Below are 17,780 nucleotides of genomic sequence, written 5' to 3'. Positions count from 1 at the left end.
AGAAGGTCAAGGATTATTTACTTCCATGTAAAGAAAGCTGCTTGGAGGCAAATATAACAAATGTGTAAACAACAACTTTGTGTTAACATGAGAGAATGTTGTTGTACCAACACTTCTTTTTCATTTTTTGAATATGTTGTGCATGGTTTGCTTGTGGATGCAGGACCGATAGACGAACCTGGATGTCTCTGGCTCTCTCATAGGACTGGTAGGCAATCTTCTCCTCCATGCTGGCCAGCTCCTGTTTGAGGTTGAGGATCTCGTTCTGGTGAAGTTCTGTCAGGTCGTTGAGCTGCTCCTCCAAACGTTCACACCTGAGTATCAACGTAAAAACACGTGAAAGCCTCTGCCATAATTGTCCTGAGTAAAGGAGCATGTGTTTTAATTAGAAGAAACAGTCCCTGGAGGAATAATCACATGGGCACCTGAGCAGACTGGTGATTGGCCCAGACAAGATTAGGATGTGCTTCTTCATCTGCTGACTGAACTAGCCAATCAGAGAATTGACAGCATGTCTGACCAGTGGGGCGAGCCCTGTAGGGCCCTGGGGAAGGATCTAAACTGGTTTATTTTGGCAGGCACACATAACTGGATGGACGGCTTAATGGCAAGGCGCCTGACTTGTTACCGTTTGATGCGAGTTAGGTGATTACTCTGAAAGAAATTCCATCAACAACATTCCTTTCGCATTAAAAAACAATTCCGGTGGAGATATAAAACCCAAACACTTCCAGTCGCTAAAGTCAAAACACAACAAATGAATTTCATATTTAAAGAGTTCCAACAGAACTTACTTTATTATTTAAATAACATTCTCATGCAACTCCCTCACTTCAATTACTGCATCTGGTTTTCTTTAAAACAATCTGTGGACATTTGACCAACAGGGACAAATTTGGTTAAGCAGCCACACAAGGAGATATGCGAGGTTTATGGACAATCATTCTTCCATGAAAAGATGGAAAAAAGCTTGTTGGTAATTCCTCCCTCATGGAGATCATTTTGGTTTTTAAAGACAAAAATAGACTGCACTGGATGTGGACATTTAAGGGAGAAAAATGTTCTATTCCAAGTTTGGCTCTTTATTTTACGCTCCTGTTCTAAATGTTTTTGACGGGCTGACCTTGAACCTCAGGCTGGGACGCTGATACCTCCACCTTCATGGATGTGCCAGTTAAAACATTAACCTTACTTTCACAGAACAACACTGTGATTCTTTTTGATGTAGCTGTTGGGAACAAACCCTGCTAAATCAAATGAACTACATTTATCTGAAAATGGTATAAGGGTGTAAGAATAAATACATTTTTAACTTTGTATGCTGCATTTATGAATGTACAGACCACAAATGCAGAGAAAATGACATTCCATGGATATGTTACTTGTAAATCTAGATCCGTCATTTTTCTGAAAGTATACTTCATTCAAATCTGTGCTTCCTGATGACAAAGGGTTAAAAGATCAAAAAGACATCTCTCTTGTCATAAGAAAAATATTCATGTAAGGCGCTCTAAGAGTATGTGAATGCATAATATGTGTTGTGTTACATATTTTCTTTTTACCTGAAGCGCTCTTCCTGCAATGCTTGCATAGCAACTGTGTAATCTCTCTGATAGTGGGTCTTCAAACCGTCCAAGCTTTCCTCTAGCCTCGCCTGGCCCTCCCTTAACTCCTGCAGCTCTTGCAGCAGCATGTCCAAACTGGAGCTCTGGCTCCTTTCCAAAGTGTTGCCCTTGGAACTTGGTGGACCTCCGGGGGCCCCTGTGGTGCTGTTGGCCCCGGCTGAACCAGATGTAGCACTGGAGCAGTCGTCTTCGCTCCCATACTTTGGGCTGGACAGGAGGTGGTGGGCAGTGCTGCCCAGAGATCGTCCTCCAGCCCCTGTCACACCTTCCTCTATTGATGGGTCATCCAACGAGTCCTTGAGGGAAGGGATGTTGTCGGCGCTGCCAAATTTGTTGCGAATACGAGAAGCGATCACCCAAGGCTTAGAGACGACAGCTCCGGCAGCTGTGTGGGTAGCCTGTGAGAAGCTGGAGAGGCCTCCTTTGACGCTGTCCACCACCCCTTCACTGAAGCCAGTAACCTTTGCCCCGACGTCTTTCAGGCCCTGCTGCATGTCCCGCAGAACATCCTTGGAATGTCGCGGGATGCCGTTGTGCTCCACTTCACGCAGCTTCCGATGGTAGTGCTCCAGTTTCCTTTGCAGTTGCTGGATGGTCTGTGCCGACTTCTGGTTCTTTTTCTCAAATACCTGCAAACCCAGCAAAAAATAAACATTGCATTTGAATTTCTTGATTGAAAAGATTTAGCTATGATGACTATGTTGATTAAAACCACAACGCAGGGCAAGCACTGCACCTGTTTAATCCGTGTGCTTTGCAGCTTATCAGCATTGTTGGCCAGTTTGAGATACTCAGCAACGTTGTCATCCCGAGCTGTCTGCTCGATTTTGATCTGCTCCGTGAGCTTGAGGATCTTCTGCTGCAGCTGGGCAATGACCTGCTTGGTGCGCTGAGGGTCTGGGGTGCCATCCTCAGCTGTGGAAAACGAGCCGTCTGTCCCACAAGAGACATTCAGAGGTGTTTGGCCAAGTCCAGTCACCTCCAGCCGGTCGATCTGAGGCACAGACATGGGTAAACAGAGGGAGGTCGTCATTTCACAATAAAAGGAATTAAGCAAACCAAAAAAATAGGACAGTGAGGTAAGAAACCATGAGTTGCACATGGTCCCTTTTCTGTCATTTTGCTGACATCTGTGTTAAATTTCAAACTTCTGCTTTCCTTTTGCCAGTTGTCTGGCGGGAGGGTAAAGGGAGTCAGCTTTGAAAGGCCATTACTGGTCAGTTTCACTAAAGTCTTAACTTCCCTTTCAGCCTTAACAAAGAAAAGAAAGTTAAGACTCTTTTTCAGCACATGTAGGCACTTCTTAAAACTTAATATAAAAATAGAGCTGACTTAAACAGAAAAACATAAGAATTTATTTTGTTGTTATTACTATAGTAATAATTTTTTCAACATTTTAATCTTATTATTTGTATTAGATTTTGAGTTTTACATGTTTATTTGTTTTTACTGTTGTGAACACCAGCTTGACTGTTAATTTGCCCTTAAAATTTTCCTAGAAACTTCAATTAATACAAATTCTAGGAACCACGACTGGCGCACTTACACAATTATTTCAAAAGAAAAGTGGAGGGGGGTCATTCATTACCTCACCTGAGGGCAGAGAACAGAGCTGAGCCTGCCCGGACACCGTAGGGGCTCAGCAGTCAGGGAAGAGGTGAATAATATGCAATATGCACCTTATTTGTTCAAGAACAACACCTGCGGCGTGACTAAGAGATGACGAATCCCCCCGTTAATAGAAATTGAATTCACTCAAAGCCAACTACAAACACCGAATACATCCATGTTTGTCTATATGTTTTGCTTTTAAACGCTAACAGAATCAGTCCAATAAAAGTTTCACCTTCAATCAGGATGAAAGCCAGCGCTCACCTTAACCTTCCCATTGGTAAATCGCAGAAACTGTTCCCAGTGCATTTTCCCCGCGGTGGCGGCGGGTCCTGTACTCTCATCTGTCTTCTCACTTCGGCTCAAGTGTTGGTTCGTAAATATCAATAATAACCTGGCAGTGTCGACTGTCTTTAAATCCCTACGCGCTCCCACTGACCCGGCGTGTTGTGAAAAGTTGAAAACCACCTAAACTTCGATGCACAAAGCTCCGCCCACTGCTATCACCGCCCCGCCCTTCAGAGAAGAGGCATGACATCATCGCGTCAGCTGCAAGCCCGCGTGGCGCGGCAGCGCCTCATCCTCAAACAAAGATCAAGCAGTCACTCTATTTCTCGAAAGGAGGATTACCTGTCCAAAAATAAACGTCTAAAATATCCATACGGTACAGACAGTGTTCATAATAAAACTGTTTCCATTTTGATCACATTTTCTTAAGTTTATTCTATTTTTACCTGTGTTTCCCATTAATTTATACACAATTAATTAACACAGTTCTATTATCTGTACTAAAGCCGCACAAAAATGCTGAGTTATTTTAAAAAAATCACTGTCAGATATCAGCATATTAAGTAGTTACAGCAAAAAAGAGAAAAAAATCAACAAGTCTGTCAAGGGCCTCACTTCCTGCTTTCTCACAAAGCTGTCTAACTTCAGGGCTCAAGGCGAGTCTGAGCTGCCATTCCAGCGTATCAACTCTCAGCCCGTTTCCACTTTACTGCCACAAAAAGGACAGGGCAGGAAAAACCTGTTGGACATCTTATTTTGCGGCATAAAAACACAAATGGGAATGTTTCCAAAGAAAAGTTCCTCTAAGAAGTAGAAGAGTACTCTGTCTGAATGCAATTGCTTGACAGTATTTTCTTTGGTTAAAATCAATTTTGTGTGTGAAAACACCAAACAAATCCATATAATTGGCAACTGAAAAATTATTTTATTTATTCAAGATTATTGTCAACAGAGTGATCATATCAATAAATAAATAAATTAGAGCACAGCAAAAGGGTGATAGAAGCACCGGTAAACATTACAAAGAGCAATAGACATTCCTGTTGCATTAAATGAACAGAACTATCAACATGTCTTCATTAACAACTACATTTCTCCTTACTAAAAGATAAAGAGGACAAAGGACAAGCCAGATAGTCTCTCTGAACTGGAGTTCACAGTAACAGTGCATGGTTAAGATACTGTGATAAGAAGGTCTGTACACCTTCACACACTAGCGTTGAAACAACGCCCTTCGTTGGCCACGAAACTTCCTTGTCATCAGAGGTGCAAGTTATAAAGCAAAAGTATAAGAAGCAGTTGGTCATTTGGTTTCCAACTCTAACTTTTGTTGCTCCAGTGCAGAGATCTCTAAAGACAGACTCCAATGAAAAAAGTGTTCTGAGTGTTTTTAATATGTTCTTGTGGCATTTGTTCTCATGATGGAAGACCTATATAAAAGGAAATTAAGCTCAAAATTGTATTTTATGCCTTTTTCTTTATTCAAATTGTTGTGTATAAAGAGAAGACAAAAAAAATTCAGTTTGAAAAGCTTGTAGCTGTGATGTAGAAGTTATAGTCGGCATAGTGGAGCCGGTAAATAAGTACAAGTACCAAATTTGGCATTGATGTACTGTATTTTAGAACCCCCATTTTTCAAAAAAGCATATTAGCCATGAGAAAAATCAAAAATGTTAAAATATATAGTATATAAATATATATTCCACATTTATTTAGAATTCTGTAGGTACCCCTTAGGCCTGCACAATATACTGCAAATTTATCGTTATCGCGAAATCAAGCTGTGCAATATGCATACCGCAAAAGACGGCAAAAATCGCAATAAATGATTACCTTAAATGTGCTAAAACAAACTCATGGCAGCTTGAAATATTGAACAAATGAAATAAATCCCTTTATGCATTTAACCAATCATTTGGAGTATAATTTTTAAACTGTTGCAGTGAAATGGAAATGATGTTTTTGTTTTTTTTGCTATTTGTTTATATACCGCAATTTATATTGTTATCGCAATATTAATTACCAATATCGCATATCGCGAGTTTTCCTCATATCGTGCAGCCCTAGTACCCCTCAAATTTAAAGACTGCAATATGTGCATGAACAGCCCACATTTTTTAGACTGGAGCATATAAACATAGAAAATTTTCATAATAATTGACTGTATGGCCACCATCTTTACAAAGGGTCACTATTTTAGATTTTTCTCTTGGCTTACGTGCCTTTTTTTGTATTCTAAGGTACATTCTTGCCAAATTTAGCGCTTGTTCCACAGTCTGTAAGATTTGCCTGAAATACCAACCTAACCAGCTCCGCTAGCTGGCCTCAAGCTCTCTGCTCCAGTCTATTCTGATGCATTCACTTGAAGACGACTGGCCCATCGCCTCCCTACAGCACTGGTTAAATCATGCCTCCCATCTCTGCTACCCTCATCTGTGGCATTATACATTCTTCTCTTTCTATTGAAAATGTTCCTTCGACCTTTAAAATTGCAACTATCCCCATAATAATACAAAAAGATGGTTCTGATCACAAAAAAATGTTATCTATGCCTCAAGTTTCATTGCTATCCAACCCAGAACTATTTTGGTCTGGTTTATGTCTTATTACTGTTCTTATCAAAACCCCCGATTATCTTGCATAGTGAGTCACTCCTCATCCTTATCCACCTTAGTTTGTGTGCAGTCTTTGACACAATCTCTCACTAAATCCTTAGTGAAAAGATTATCTGCAATCAGCATCACCCACATTCTCTCAAACTGGACCCCATTACACCACATCATATCCTACATGTCTTACAGCAGCTCCACTGACTCCTTGTCAAACTCAGAACTGACCACAAGCTCCTGCTGTACACCTTCACAGCCATCCACAATCCCTCCTCTCCAAATCTGTCCAGGTTCCTCTATGCTGCTGCACCGCCTGCATCTTCCCTTCACCTGACTTTTCCCTGTACCTGCCACAGTTTCACTATCACTTTTGTTTAATTATTTATTTTTTTCATGTACTTTAATCTTTCTTTTAACTGCACAGTCTCCTTAGTGGACTTAAAAAGTGCTTAAAAATACACTATTTTATTATAAAAACATTACTGTCACTGTTAGCAGTCATAGCTAAGACGTACAAAGAGTTACACGAATTGAAAGCATCTCTTTGATCAGTGTAGATGGCAAATATTGAGTTTTAATGTGGTAAATGAAAGATGTTTTTCATTGTAGCTAAAGAATTAATGAAACCAAACATGTTAATGTCCAGCTTAGCCAAAACAAAGAGTACTGAACCTCTGGGCTCTGTGTAGCTTCATGCTTGTGTATGTTTGCAATTGAATAGGGCACTTGATCCCACCCTAATTAGAATTTATCAGTAGAAAACAAAAGGTCTGCTTGGACCTGCCCTGTTTCTCTGCGGTCCTCTCCCTCTTACACACAAACACTCACACACTTGTGCTCAGACTCTGTCTATGCGTCTAAACTGGGTCAGCCTGCTGCTAGACTCAGGTTGTGTAAATGCCTTTGATCCAAGCAAAGCTGGTTAGACCCATGGAAAGGCAATCTGTTTTACTTGGATCTAACACAATTATAAATTATTCAACAAGTGATCAGGCATTTAAAAAACAATGTTTAGGGTCAAATTAACAAAAAAAGCAGACAATACTATTTTTTGGCTTCGTCATTATCATTCACCTGAATAGGACAACAAATATGAACATCAAATCAACTTTGGAGAGAGCCATGATTTCTAAGTTAGGAAGCATTTTAGTTTTAACAGTGATTGTCAAAAATGTGAGCTAAAGTACAAAATACTATCTTCTGATTTCAACCAAATTCCATCTTCAAGCTCCCTCATATAACATGTTTTAACAAATGTCTCAGTATTACAGCTCTTCAAAATGTTCTGAAGGTTGGAGCACAAACAGAGCCAATCTAAAGTCATTTTCACAAAGTAGCCTCTTGGTAGAGTGTCTCACAGACAAAAAAGTTTATTCAGGAAAACCTAGCGTATCGTTTTCAAATAATTAATGACACAACTGGCTTCAATACAACTGGCTTCAATACAAAACTTTGTTTAAGCAACAACAATACCTCCGTTATCTTAGGCCTCTTTTTGTGTCATTTCATTCAGGGTCAAGGTTATTTGTCAGGGAGGACAGAAAAGCTCCAGCTTGTTAGTTGTTCCACCTCCCATCACTACTGAGTAGTTTTTAAAAACCCTCTGCTGTCAGTTTGTGTTTCAGTTAAAAACTACTTTCATGTGTAAAGATGAAAACGATACCAAATCAGGTTCTTTCTCAGAACTCTACAATGATCCACAGCTCTCCTGTTACATCTGAGGATGTAGTAGGAGAGCTGTCTGGGCATGTCCACTAGTGGTTTTAGGCTGGACAAGCTGCTCTCAACTTTGCTTATCAGCAGAGTTAAACATAAATAAGGATTAATATGGATATACGATAGGCATTTGTGTATACTAGAGCAGCATCATTCCATTTTTTTGTCACTTAGATAACAGAGTAGTATTTATCTACTAATACGACAGAAATAAAGACAAAAAAATGTAGTTAGGAGAGCTTACCCATGTTTATATGTGATAATATTTGAAGTGACAGTGTGTTTAGCAGCACACTGCAGTTTACCTTGCTTGGCTACACTTTATCAATTAGTTGGTTTGTTTTTTACAATACCATATTTGACCTTAATCTACTTTTTAATATATAAATTATGATGCTTTCAGCAATAAATTAACAAAACCAAATATCCAGTTTCCATTTCCTTCTACTGACTGAGGTAACAATAATAATAGAAATCAACATCGAATTAATCTGTATCATGCTGGCTAAAGCCCAGTTGACTCTTCACAATGACACATGCATTTTACCTGAAGTAGTGTGTGAATGTCTGGAAAAAAAAGAGGACTCTCTGAGATGAACCAAGAGATCCAGTTGGCAACAAGAAGTTAACCTTACTAAGACAAAATCACTTTCCTTAATCTAAAGAAGAAAAAAATCAAAGTTTTGAAATAAAATGATCAATGATCATCATCATCATCACAAAGAAATAAGAAATAAGGCATCCAAAACAGAGCACATCCAAGTTAAATCCCACATGGTGGAAGAAGCTAATGGACAAGACATTACCAGGCTATGGATGACCTCCATAGGAAAGAAGCACAGCTTGGACAGGATGTCAATTTTATCTTTTTTTCTGCAAAAGTGTTTCTAAGTAGAAACCTGTGGAAGCAAAAAAAAGTGAAGTCCTTGAAGGGATGTTATCTGTCATGGCAATCTTTAGAAAAGGTCCACTTAGAAGTCCACTTGACCGACATCTGTCCTGACAACTAAAAGTCAAAACTGTATGACTTGACTGAACATCCAGAATCCACAAAGTGCTGAAGATAGCCTTCAATAAATCAGTCCCATGGATAGTTGCAGACAGAATCATGCTGCCAGTTAACAGAGCAGCCGTTGTTCAAAGGCCATTGATGTGCTTCAGAGCAAACACGTGCTCAACAGAGTAACAGGACTGTGGAGATAAAATATGGGTTTTGACAGGCAGTACTGTCAATGCCAGCATGCATTAGAGAAAGAGGAGGGACTCAGCTGGAACAAAGCACCCCGATGTGGGTTTGGGATGTCAGAACAGAAGCAGTTAATCACTTGGAGTCTCACCAGGTCATATGTAGGCAGAAGCAAAGGAATAAAGAGTTTACTGTGAACTTGAGGCTTCAAAAAGTCCATCGAACTTTAAATCCCCAGAGGAAGAAGTGAAGCAAAGAACGGATGTGAGCGGAGGAAGAGATCAGACGGGGGAAAAAAGGGCCCACCAGGAGCTGTCATTGAATAAGAAAAGCCAAGAGAAGAAGCAAGGAGTAAGGGGTTGTGAGAAAGGCTCTTGAAGGAGGGGGAGCTTTGGTTCTAAACCAACTCAACCCTAAAGATTTTGGTTCGCTCAGCCTGGCTCAATGATTGAGCCAGTTAGTTTAAAAGATTGGACGTTTCAGAAATTATTTTAAGCTTTTGCTAACCTCAAATATACACTGCACAGGGTAGTCGGGTTTCTTTAAAAGAAAAAAATATTTTTTTGTTATTTGGGAACAGATGAAACACTACAGCATAGTTTCAACAAAGTACTGTTTTGTTAATTTATTTCATAAAAGAAGTCAGAATATCATCATATATTGTCATGAATACCTACTATGACTTCAAAATAAAATTAAAACTCACTTTGTAGTAAAAGCTTTGTACAGAGTGATGCTCTGTAGATGTGCATTGTAATGTTCTACCCCAGACACATCACAAACAGGAGCACTGTACTTTTATGGTGCTCCTGAAAACATTAGAATGAAGTTTCTGTAGTAAACAGTAACATATTTGGACACATTGTTACTCGGTATAGATCTTAGTAAAAAGATTAACAAAAGAAGTAATTTGGACAGATAATTTTCATCAGCTGCACTAATGTGAAATCATCTAAGTCGCTGGTCCCCAAGCTCCAGGCCGTGGACCGCCGGCTGCAGTGAGCTTTTTTAATCAGAAAGCATGTTAGCTGCAGTTTGATGACACAAAATGTTCACGAGGGACCCCATTAGACTTTATCAGCCGTTTCTTTTACGTAAATAAACATCACACAAATTATACAGGTCATGGTATACAGGCACATTTGGAATCTGTGGAATGTTGTCTTTTTGTTGTGCCCACAGCTGTAACACTTTTAAATGGGATCATGCTTGGCATGATAGCTTGAAGTTATGATGTTTAAGAAGGACTGGAACCTGTGTGTACTGCCACTCCAGCATGGCAACATCCTGGAATTATTGCTAGGGATTTCTATATTTTGTGTGTCATTGCTTGATACAGTAGGGTTTTTTTTTCACCATCTTGGTATGCTTTATAAAATGAATGAATCTGCCAAAATTATTTAAAGATGTCATAAATTAAATAAGTCAACTAGTCTGAGTTAGATTTTGACTGAACATATTTGTTTTGAATTTTGTGACACTTAAGTGGAAATCTGAAATAAACAAAACAGAAAAAAAAAACATTTTAGGGGAATTTTTTTTTTAATTCCACATACTCTATATCCTCCAGCAACACCTCCTGAAAACTAAAATATGTAAGCCTTCAGGATGACTCAACACAACACCTTACTTGGCAGCATCATTTGCATTCCTAAATAGCACAAAATGGAGTGACATAATAGTGGAGGGAGGGGAACTCAAGTTCACAAATTACTGACAGAAGACAAAGATAAACAAAATAGAAGTTGAGTTTAAGGTAAAAAAAGAATTGGGAAAGATCGGTTTGAGGTCCAACTAAAGACAGTTAAGGGGTAATGACATAAATGCTATAAACCTAACTGTTTACTCTGCCAAGCACTACTGTGGTAAACTTTTTGGAAAATTCCCAAATGAAACAGCAGGTTAAAGCAAGTTCAAAAGAAGCAAAGATAAAGGAAGTTCAAAGACCTTTTGATTTAAGTTTAGCAAAAATGGTAAGATTAGAGTGTTTGAATAGAACTAGCTCCAAAAGTAATAGAGTAAACTCAGTTAGAGAATAAGACCTTGACTGTCAGACAACTGTTTCTAGTCGGATTTTACTTTCATTGGAAGGAAATGGAGCCAAATTGTCCCCGGGCTTTGGTAAAGAATAGAGAAGGTGCTATGAAAGGATGACAATTTTCATTCAGTAATGGACCAAAAGACCCCCCCACACACACACACACAAAGGCATTTAACGTTTCCATTAAATAATCATGTACAACGGGATCCAGAGAAGGAAAGAGTGGTAATTATTACCTCTTCAGTAAATCACAGGGTACATTTTTTAAGGTAATAAATCCCACGGTTCAAGACAAATTCATACTTTCGGCAAAACAATGATTAAATATAAGACGTGTCAAACCAAAACAAACTTTTTTTGTTCTTAATCTGCATTTTTTTAGTGTTGTAGTCATAATAGAGCTTTTGCTGAGGACCAGTATAAGGCTTTCAGCCACACTGATAGGAAAAAACGTAAAACACAATTGTGATTACATTTAAAAAGGTCATTAATAAAACCAGTAAGATGTTAAAATCGTGTTTAAGCCCTGATGATACAAAAACATGTGAGCTCAGCTTCGTCTTTAAAAGAGAACATCTTTACCAAAGATTACATCAATATTGCACCTTGGGTAAATATTCCACCTGTTGCGCTCACTGTCTCAGTTTTCCACTCTATTGCAACTAGCCGTAAGGAGCATTCCAGAAAAGGAATCTTGTCATTCAGCGGAAAGACCTACTCTTGTTTTCATCCCAGCTTTGTGTTAGACAGCCAAACAGGTCTGGAAAAATCCATTAGAGGCAAACAAGAGGCTGGTTATGATGTAACAATTGTAGAGTCGAGACAAAGGGTGAAATTAAGTGTAACCATGAGAGATTCACTAAAAAGAATAAGAGGCCTGGGATTTTGGGAACTTTATAATTGGGCTACATTTTTGGACCACAAACTTATACAAAATTATATATTATGATGCAACAACATTACTACCTCCCACCATGATTATAAATGGTGACTGATTTTACTGTGCTGCGGTCCACGAGTGTGAGAAGCTATATAAAGGTGGGAGACTGAGTACTGTCTGCATGGACTGATGGGAAAATCGTCTTTGAGGTGTTTGCACATCAACTTTTTGATAAAAAGAACTGCTCTTCCCAACTTGTATACATCCACCAATCTTCTTTCGCTCATCTGGGCCTGGTCACGGGGGCAGCAGTCTAAGCTGAGATACCATAAACCACTAGGCATGTTATACACAGGCTGATTTGGCTATATAGGTGTATAAAACACCAATTAAAACCTTTCATGTCTTTTGTTAAAACAGTTCTTTGTCATAAAATCTATAGTAAATTTAATTAGTTTAAAATGATTTTCATCCAAATCCACTGACCACAAATATAGACATGCAGTTAACTGCATAAGGTGTAACTATTTGTTAAAGTGACAGTGCAAAGTCAGAGCTGACACTCTTTAAAAGATCTTAGAAAGCAAAGTTAAAAAAATGGAAGCCTCCAAGAGTTTGAAAGTTATAAATTGTTTTTATAAATGTTTTTGTCTTCTGATCATTTCAAGATATTAAAAAAGTTCATGTGCAATCATTGCTAGAAATTAGCAGAAAAAGAAATATGCACTTTCAGGGAAGTAAAATCTGCATAGAAATAAAATTTGGAGTATGCTTTTGGCTGGCGTTTGATTTGAACGGTTTCTGTCTGAATTTACCCTGACCTGATTATGCAACATTAAAACAGAGAGGGCAATGGCTAAAATTCAGAGCTGACCCTGCTTTATCCTGGACAACATTCATGCGCCACTATGCGAGGCAAAAAACCATGCCACCCTATTCATAAACAAGAGAATGAAACATCTAGAACAAACAGTCCCAGCTCTTTGGCCTTGGGAGATTATTTGGTCTAGCCACACATCGTGACCCAGTGCTGACTTTAGTGCCCACTTTGAAAAGATATTTAATAGCTGGTTTGGCATCTGAGAACTACCACAATGTATGAGTGAAGGAAATGGGAAGCAGTAGATTTCATAATAGGAATGCGTGTAATTAGGAGTGGTGTTTAGTTTAAAGGAAGTTCTTATCATTATGTTTCTGCTTTAATCCAAACAACATTTTTGGGATGTTCTCCTAATTAGCAGATTGAGAAAATCTACAGGTTCAGTCACGAGCACAAAGAAAGCAAATCCAAATTCTAAGCAAATTTTTTTGAAATTCAATTTAGCCTCTTGCAAGGATTTTTGTCTTTTTGTTTGCTTTTTAAAATATATAACTTAATATGGAGGATAATAGGAACAATTGTATCCTAATGTTTATATAATCCTTGTACACTTGTTCTACTTATATTGAGACCAAGAACACCTATGGTTTTACCTTTTACTATAATTACCATGACCTTCCAAACAATGGTGGATAAATGAAAAATATCCAAATTGCACTATTTTTTTTTATTTTTATGTTAAGTTTTAGTCTCTTGTTTATTATTCCACTTGTCAGAATGAAAAAACAAGGTTATCATAAGAAAATTCACAAGTAAAATGACTATGCAGTAGAAATAAGTTTCAACATAATCTGATATCCCAACAGGAGGAAAACCATCTGCAACAAAAGTCCACCAGGGGGAGCCAAAGATTAAGCCTCAACACAATTTTAGTCACTTGCCGTCTTTGCAAACGGTAATTAAAGTTCTGTCTGGTCTCCCATTTCCAGCAGGATTCCTTTCAGTATTTCTTTTTCACTGCATTGTATAATTACATGTTTTTCCTTTTACAGGAATTGGCCTTAATGCCTCATGTCACAGAGTGACATCATGGGGATCAAGGGCTAATACCATGAATGTGCTGAAAAGAAGAACATGTATGCTAACAAGACAATAGGAGATAAGAGTAAGGGAAGCATAGATCTAACATACCTGGACTATACATCATCCTCATAGAGGTGACATCCACAATAAAAATGTAGGATTGTTAAGAACAAAAGACAATAATAAGACAGGTTGACAAGATTAATCTGTAATTCATTCTGTATGATTTTTATCGAGGCAGAAATGGTAAAGTGTGACTAACCCCCCCCAAAAAAGGTAAGAATCTACAGAAGGAATAGAAATGGTTATTAAAGGGGAAATGTGACATTTCCAAACAGGGCGTGATCAGATTTAAAGTGCATGTCCATGGGTGTTATAAATGGGTCAGTGCAGAGGAGCAGAGCTGAGCTCAGCGATCTATGGCCTCATCCATATTTGATCAGTATAACACAAATGATAGACTGAGCCGAGACAGGCGGGGATGCTGCAGAGGCTGGCTGTCCTTTTGCTTCCCCACTCAGGAATTTCATTGAAAAACAAAGTAAAACCAAATTAGAAGCACAATCACAGAGATGCATGAGATGAGTGTCTGGAAAAAACAGACAAGTAGGTCAAATTGAACAAAAAGGTTCTTAGTGCTTGCAAAATAAAATGAACCAAAACTGTGCATAAGATGGAAATATATTTATTCAAACCCTTTAGGGGGGATATTGTTATGACTGAAATGCATGAAGTATCTTCTTCTGCTCCTCATAGTGGATTTTTATAGAATGGATAAAATTGTCAGCCTTTTTAAAGCCGGATGCTCTTTCTAGTGTCATCGAACTGTGATAAACCCAGGCCCAAACCTGCTGATAACAAATCCAGTAAGTGCTCACTGCCTTTTCAGCCCATAACAAAATCCTGATGTTCTTTATGTTTATATAACCTGCAATGACATTAATGCTGTGCATTAATCACTGTAATTTATTGATCTAATTTTTTTGCAATCTCCTTATTGTTTTAGACGAGAACAACTATTTTAGAAATGGGGACGGCTTTCGAAAAGATCGAGAAAACAACAGAGAGAAATATGCTTGCATATACTAAGGCCACAAATACACACACAAGCCTGAAAAGGAAGGACCAGCTGCAGGCCAAAAATAAACACACAAAGAATGATCCACACTGACTCATTACCGACATGTTCACATTTCTGAACAAAACTGCATGCACAGGCAAAAAAACAGGGAGAAAAGGAAGTAGAGTTAAGTTGATTGTCAAAGTAGAGAAATATTAAGAGATCCAAAACACTGTTGTCTGTTAATACATGAATAACTAATGTGGATTGAAAACATCTATATATAAATAAAAAAAAAAACACAGAATTTATATTCTTTGAATAGACTTAATATGAATACTTCTGTACTCCCCTGAGAACTTAAGCAGCCTTTTATCAGATCTATTAATAACAGTATCGAAAAAAGAACTGCCTTTCTTATTTAGAACCACAACAGTTAACCACTAAGCTGCCGATAAGTATTGTAAACCTCAATAGAACCTTTTTTCACATTACTCCATCGGATTCTCTGACCAACACGTAGAGTCATGCACATATTATGCATGTGTAAAATATATCACCTCTACTCCTGTTCATGCACACTAACAGCACACGTTCACTGAAATCTCACACAAATGTGTTTCTTTGTCGTCCATTAAAAACATAAAACCTGAGTGTTTTGTGTTTTTATGAATGCTAAGCAGCAGATAAGGGTTTGAGCATTTATGAATGAATATTTAACACCCTAATTAAACAGGGTGAAGGGAAGACATAAAAATAAACACAGTATGGTGAATACTTCCAGCAAACACACACCCATGACATGTAAGGGTGAGTTTTTTAACCAAGCTTATTTAAAGATTTTACAAAACAGATCAGATGACTGTCCATTCAAAATGTCTGACTTTATCTAAACAAAAACAGAATCTTCTTAACGTCCCTGACAATTGTCAAGATTTTTATTCTTTCTAGTATTTTAAATGCACATTTCCCAGCATGACGTTGACACAAGAGAAACAAAAGGGATTTGGAAAAGCATATTATGAAGAAAGAAGGAAGCATAGAAAGTGGCAGTTTCTCTGTCTGGAGTGACTACCTTCTTTCTCTTTCCATGGTGATGGGACAGCACCAAGATAGGTTTCTTTTCTTTAAAACATTTGTGAACTTTGTGACACTATCTGATCTGAAAAGCAATGGATGCTTCTATGTAAACTGAGAATCAAAGTCTAATAAAAAAGAACCTCACACGTTTTAAATACTTGACAAACGGCAAATCCTTATATAAACATTTAGAACAAAACCTACTTGAAACACATCAAGCATTGGCAAATTGCTTAAGAGTCTCATTTTAGGCAAGACTCCTTTCTCCGCTCAAACTGTTCATTAATGCAACAAACAGGCTGAGGAGTTGGCCATGAGATGAGTTGGGCAACCTGCAAGCATTCAGCTGGGTAAAGCCACTTTGGCCCCCTTTGAACATTACTCGTTTCCATGGAGATGAGCTCCACTGTCTGAGGCCTGGATACAGATGAGAGGGAGTGTGGTGACGAGGAGGTGAAAGCTAAAAAAAGACTGTCCTCAAGACGTTAAATAAAAGGTAAAGACTGTGAATGCTGAAAGAAAGCTGCTGCAGAGAAAGGGCTAACTAGTAGACAATGTTCTTGATGTGGAAGAAAAAAACAAACCATTTATACATATATTATAAACAAGCTGTACGAAGAGCACAACAGAGCAAATGTGAACACTAAGATCCACAACAAAAACGCTCAAACACTGAAAAAGGACTAATGCTGTTAGGGTTTCTTCATGTGTCTAAATAGGTTATTTTAATAAAGATCCCTGTGTATCTTGCATTATTTATCTCGCATAAATGCATTAAAAAAAACACACACACACACACACACACACACACACACACAAAAATGCAGTTTTGAGTAATTCCGGAGACCAAAAAGAAAACACAGGACCAGAACATGCATTGTATACAAGTGGCAATCAATACCAGAGTTTGCTCTGGTTTTGAATGATTTTCTAAATTCCAAACAGATGCTGGCATTACAGATGTAAAAAACAAAAAAAAACATTATTTTTGCTTTTTCTACATTTACTTTGAGGTATGAAATGTATTTAAAAAAAACTTACCTGGAAACAATTATTTTGAAAAAAAGTACACATTAAAATTCAAAATAACATTGAAGAGACTTTAAACCTCTTGTTTTTAAAACAAACTATAGATACATATAGGAAAAAAAGGAACTGCATGGTTTCTTTATGAATCATTCAACACAATTTCCTGAATTCATTTTTTTATAGTCTGTTTTCTCAGCTGAAGTGTACCTACGGTAAGTGTAAAGATATATAAATACACACACACACGTGTGTGTAAATGTGCGTCAATCTGGTCATATAAAAATTAAAAAGGTTTGGCAGCAACAAAACAATAATATTTGTGCACAGTACTGTGCAAAAGTCAGGTACCTCTTATAGTTCCTGCAGTACTCTGACTCATCTCCACCCCTACAGGCCACAACTCTGACCTTGACTGCTAAGAAAAAAAGAATACATATAGGCATTTTAGAGATGCTTCTTTAAGTTAAATTAGCTTTCAAAGCTTTAATTTAATTTTAGGCCAGTCTTGTTGACCACAAATAAAGTACATGCATATGAAAGAGACATTGATATGAAAGGTTCCCATTTAAAAAAAAAAGGAAGAAGTAAAAACAGCTAATCCGGTAAACCTTACCATATTTTTCAAACCATATAGCACACTTAAAATCCTTGCATATGTTGAAAAAATACAAAATCTGGTTTATAATCTGGTATGCCTTAACTCTATTTGTTTTTTCTGACCTCCAACAGATTTTTTGCAGAAACACGTCACA

General features: G+C 37.9%; 1 protein-coding gene across 4 annotated transcripts in view; it reads right to left on the bottom strand.

Annotated features, from left to right (window-relative positions):
- tmcc1 (transmembrane and coiled-coil domain family 1) overlaps nucleotides 1–17,780 on the bottom strand; it is a 41,731-nt gene that overhangs the window by 3,377 nt on the left and 20,574 nt on the right. For 3 of the 4 annotated variants that reach the window (XM_011477266.3, XM_004070539.4, XM_011477270.2), the window contains 3 exons: nucleotides 2,362–2,619; nucleotides 1,563–2,254; nucleotides 179–314 (listed from right to left, as the gene is read on the bottom strand). In XM_011477266.3, the coding sequence (XP_011475568.1) occupies nucleotides 179–314; nucleotides 1,563–2,254; nucleotides 2,362–2,619 (1,086 nt within the window). Of the gene's footprint in view, nucleotides 1–178; nucleotides 315–1,562; nucleotides 2,255–2,361; nucleotides 2,620–3,500; nucleotides 3,732–17,780 lie in introns of those variants that run through there. The other variant, XM_011477269.3, reaches the window with a different exon arrangement.

Source organism: Oryzias latipes, chromosome 7 (genome assembly GCF_002234675.1).
Source record: "Oryzias latipes chromosome 7, ASM223467v1".
Classification (NCBI taxonomy): Eukaryota; Metazoa; Chordata; class Actinopteri; order Beloniformes; family Adrianichthyidae; genus Oryzias; species Oryzias latipes.
Note: the sequence above shows the minus strand (reverse complement) of the source record. Positions and strands in the feature narration are given on the sequence as shown.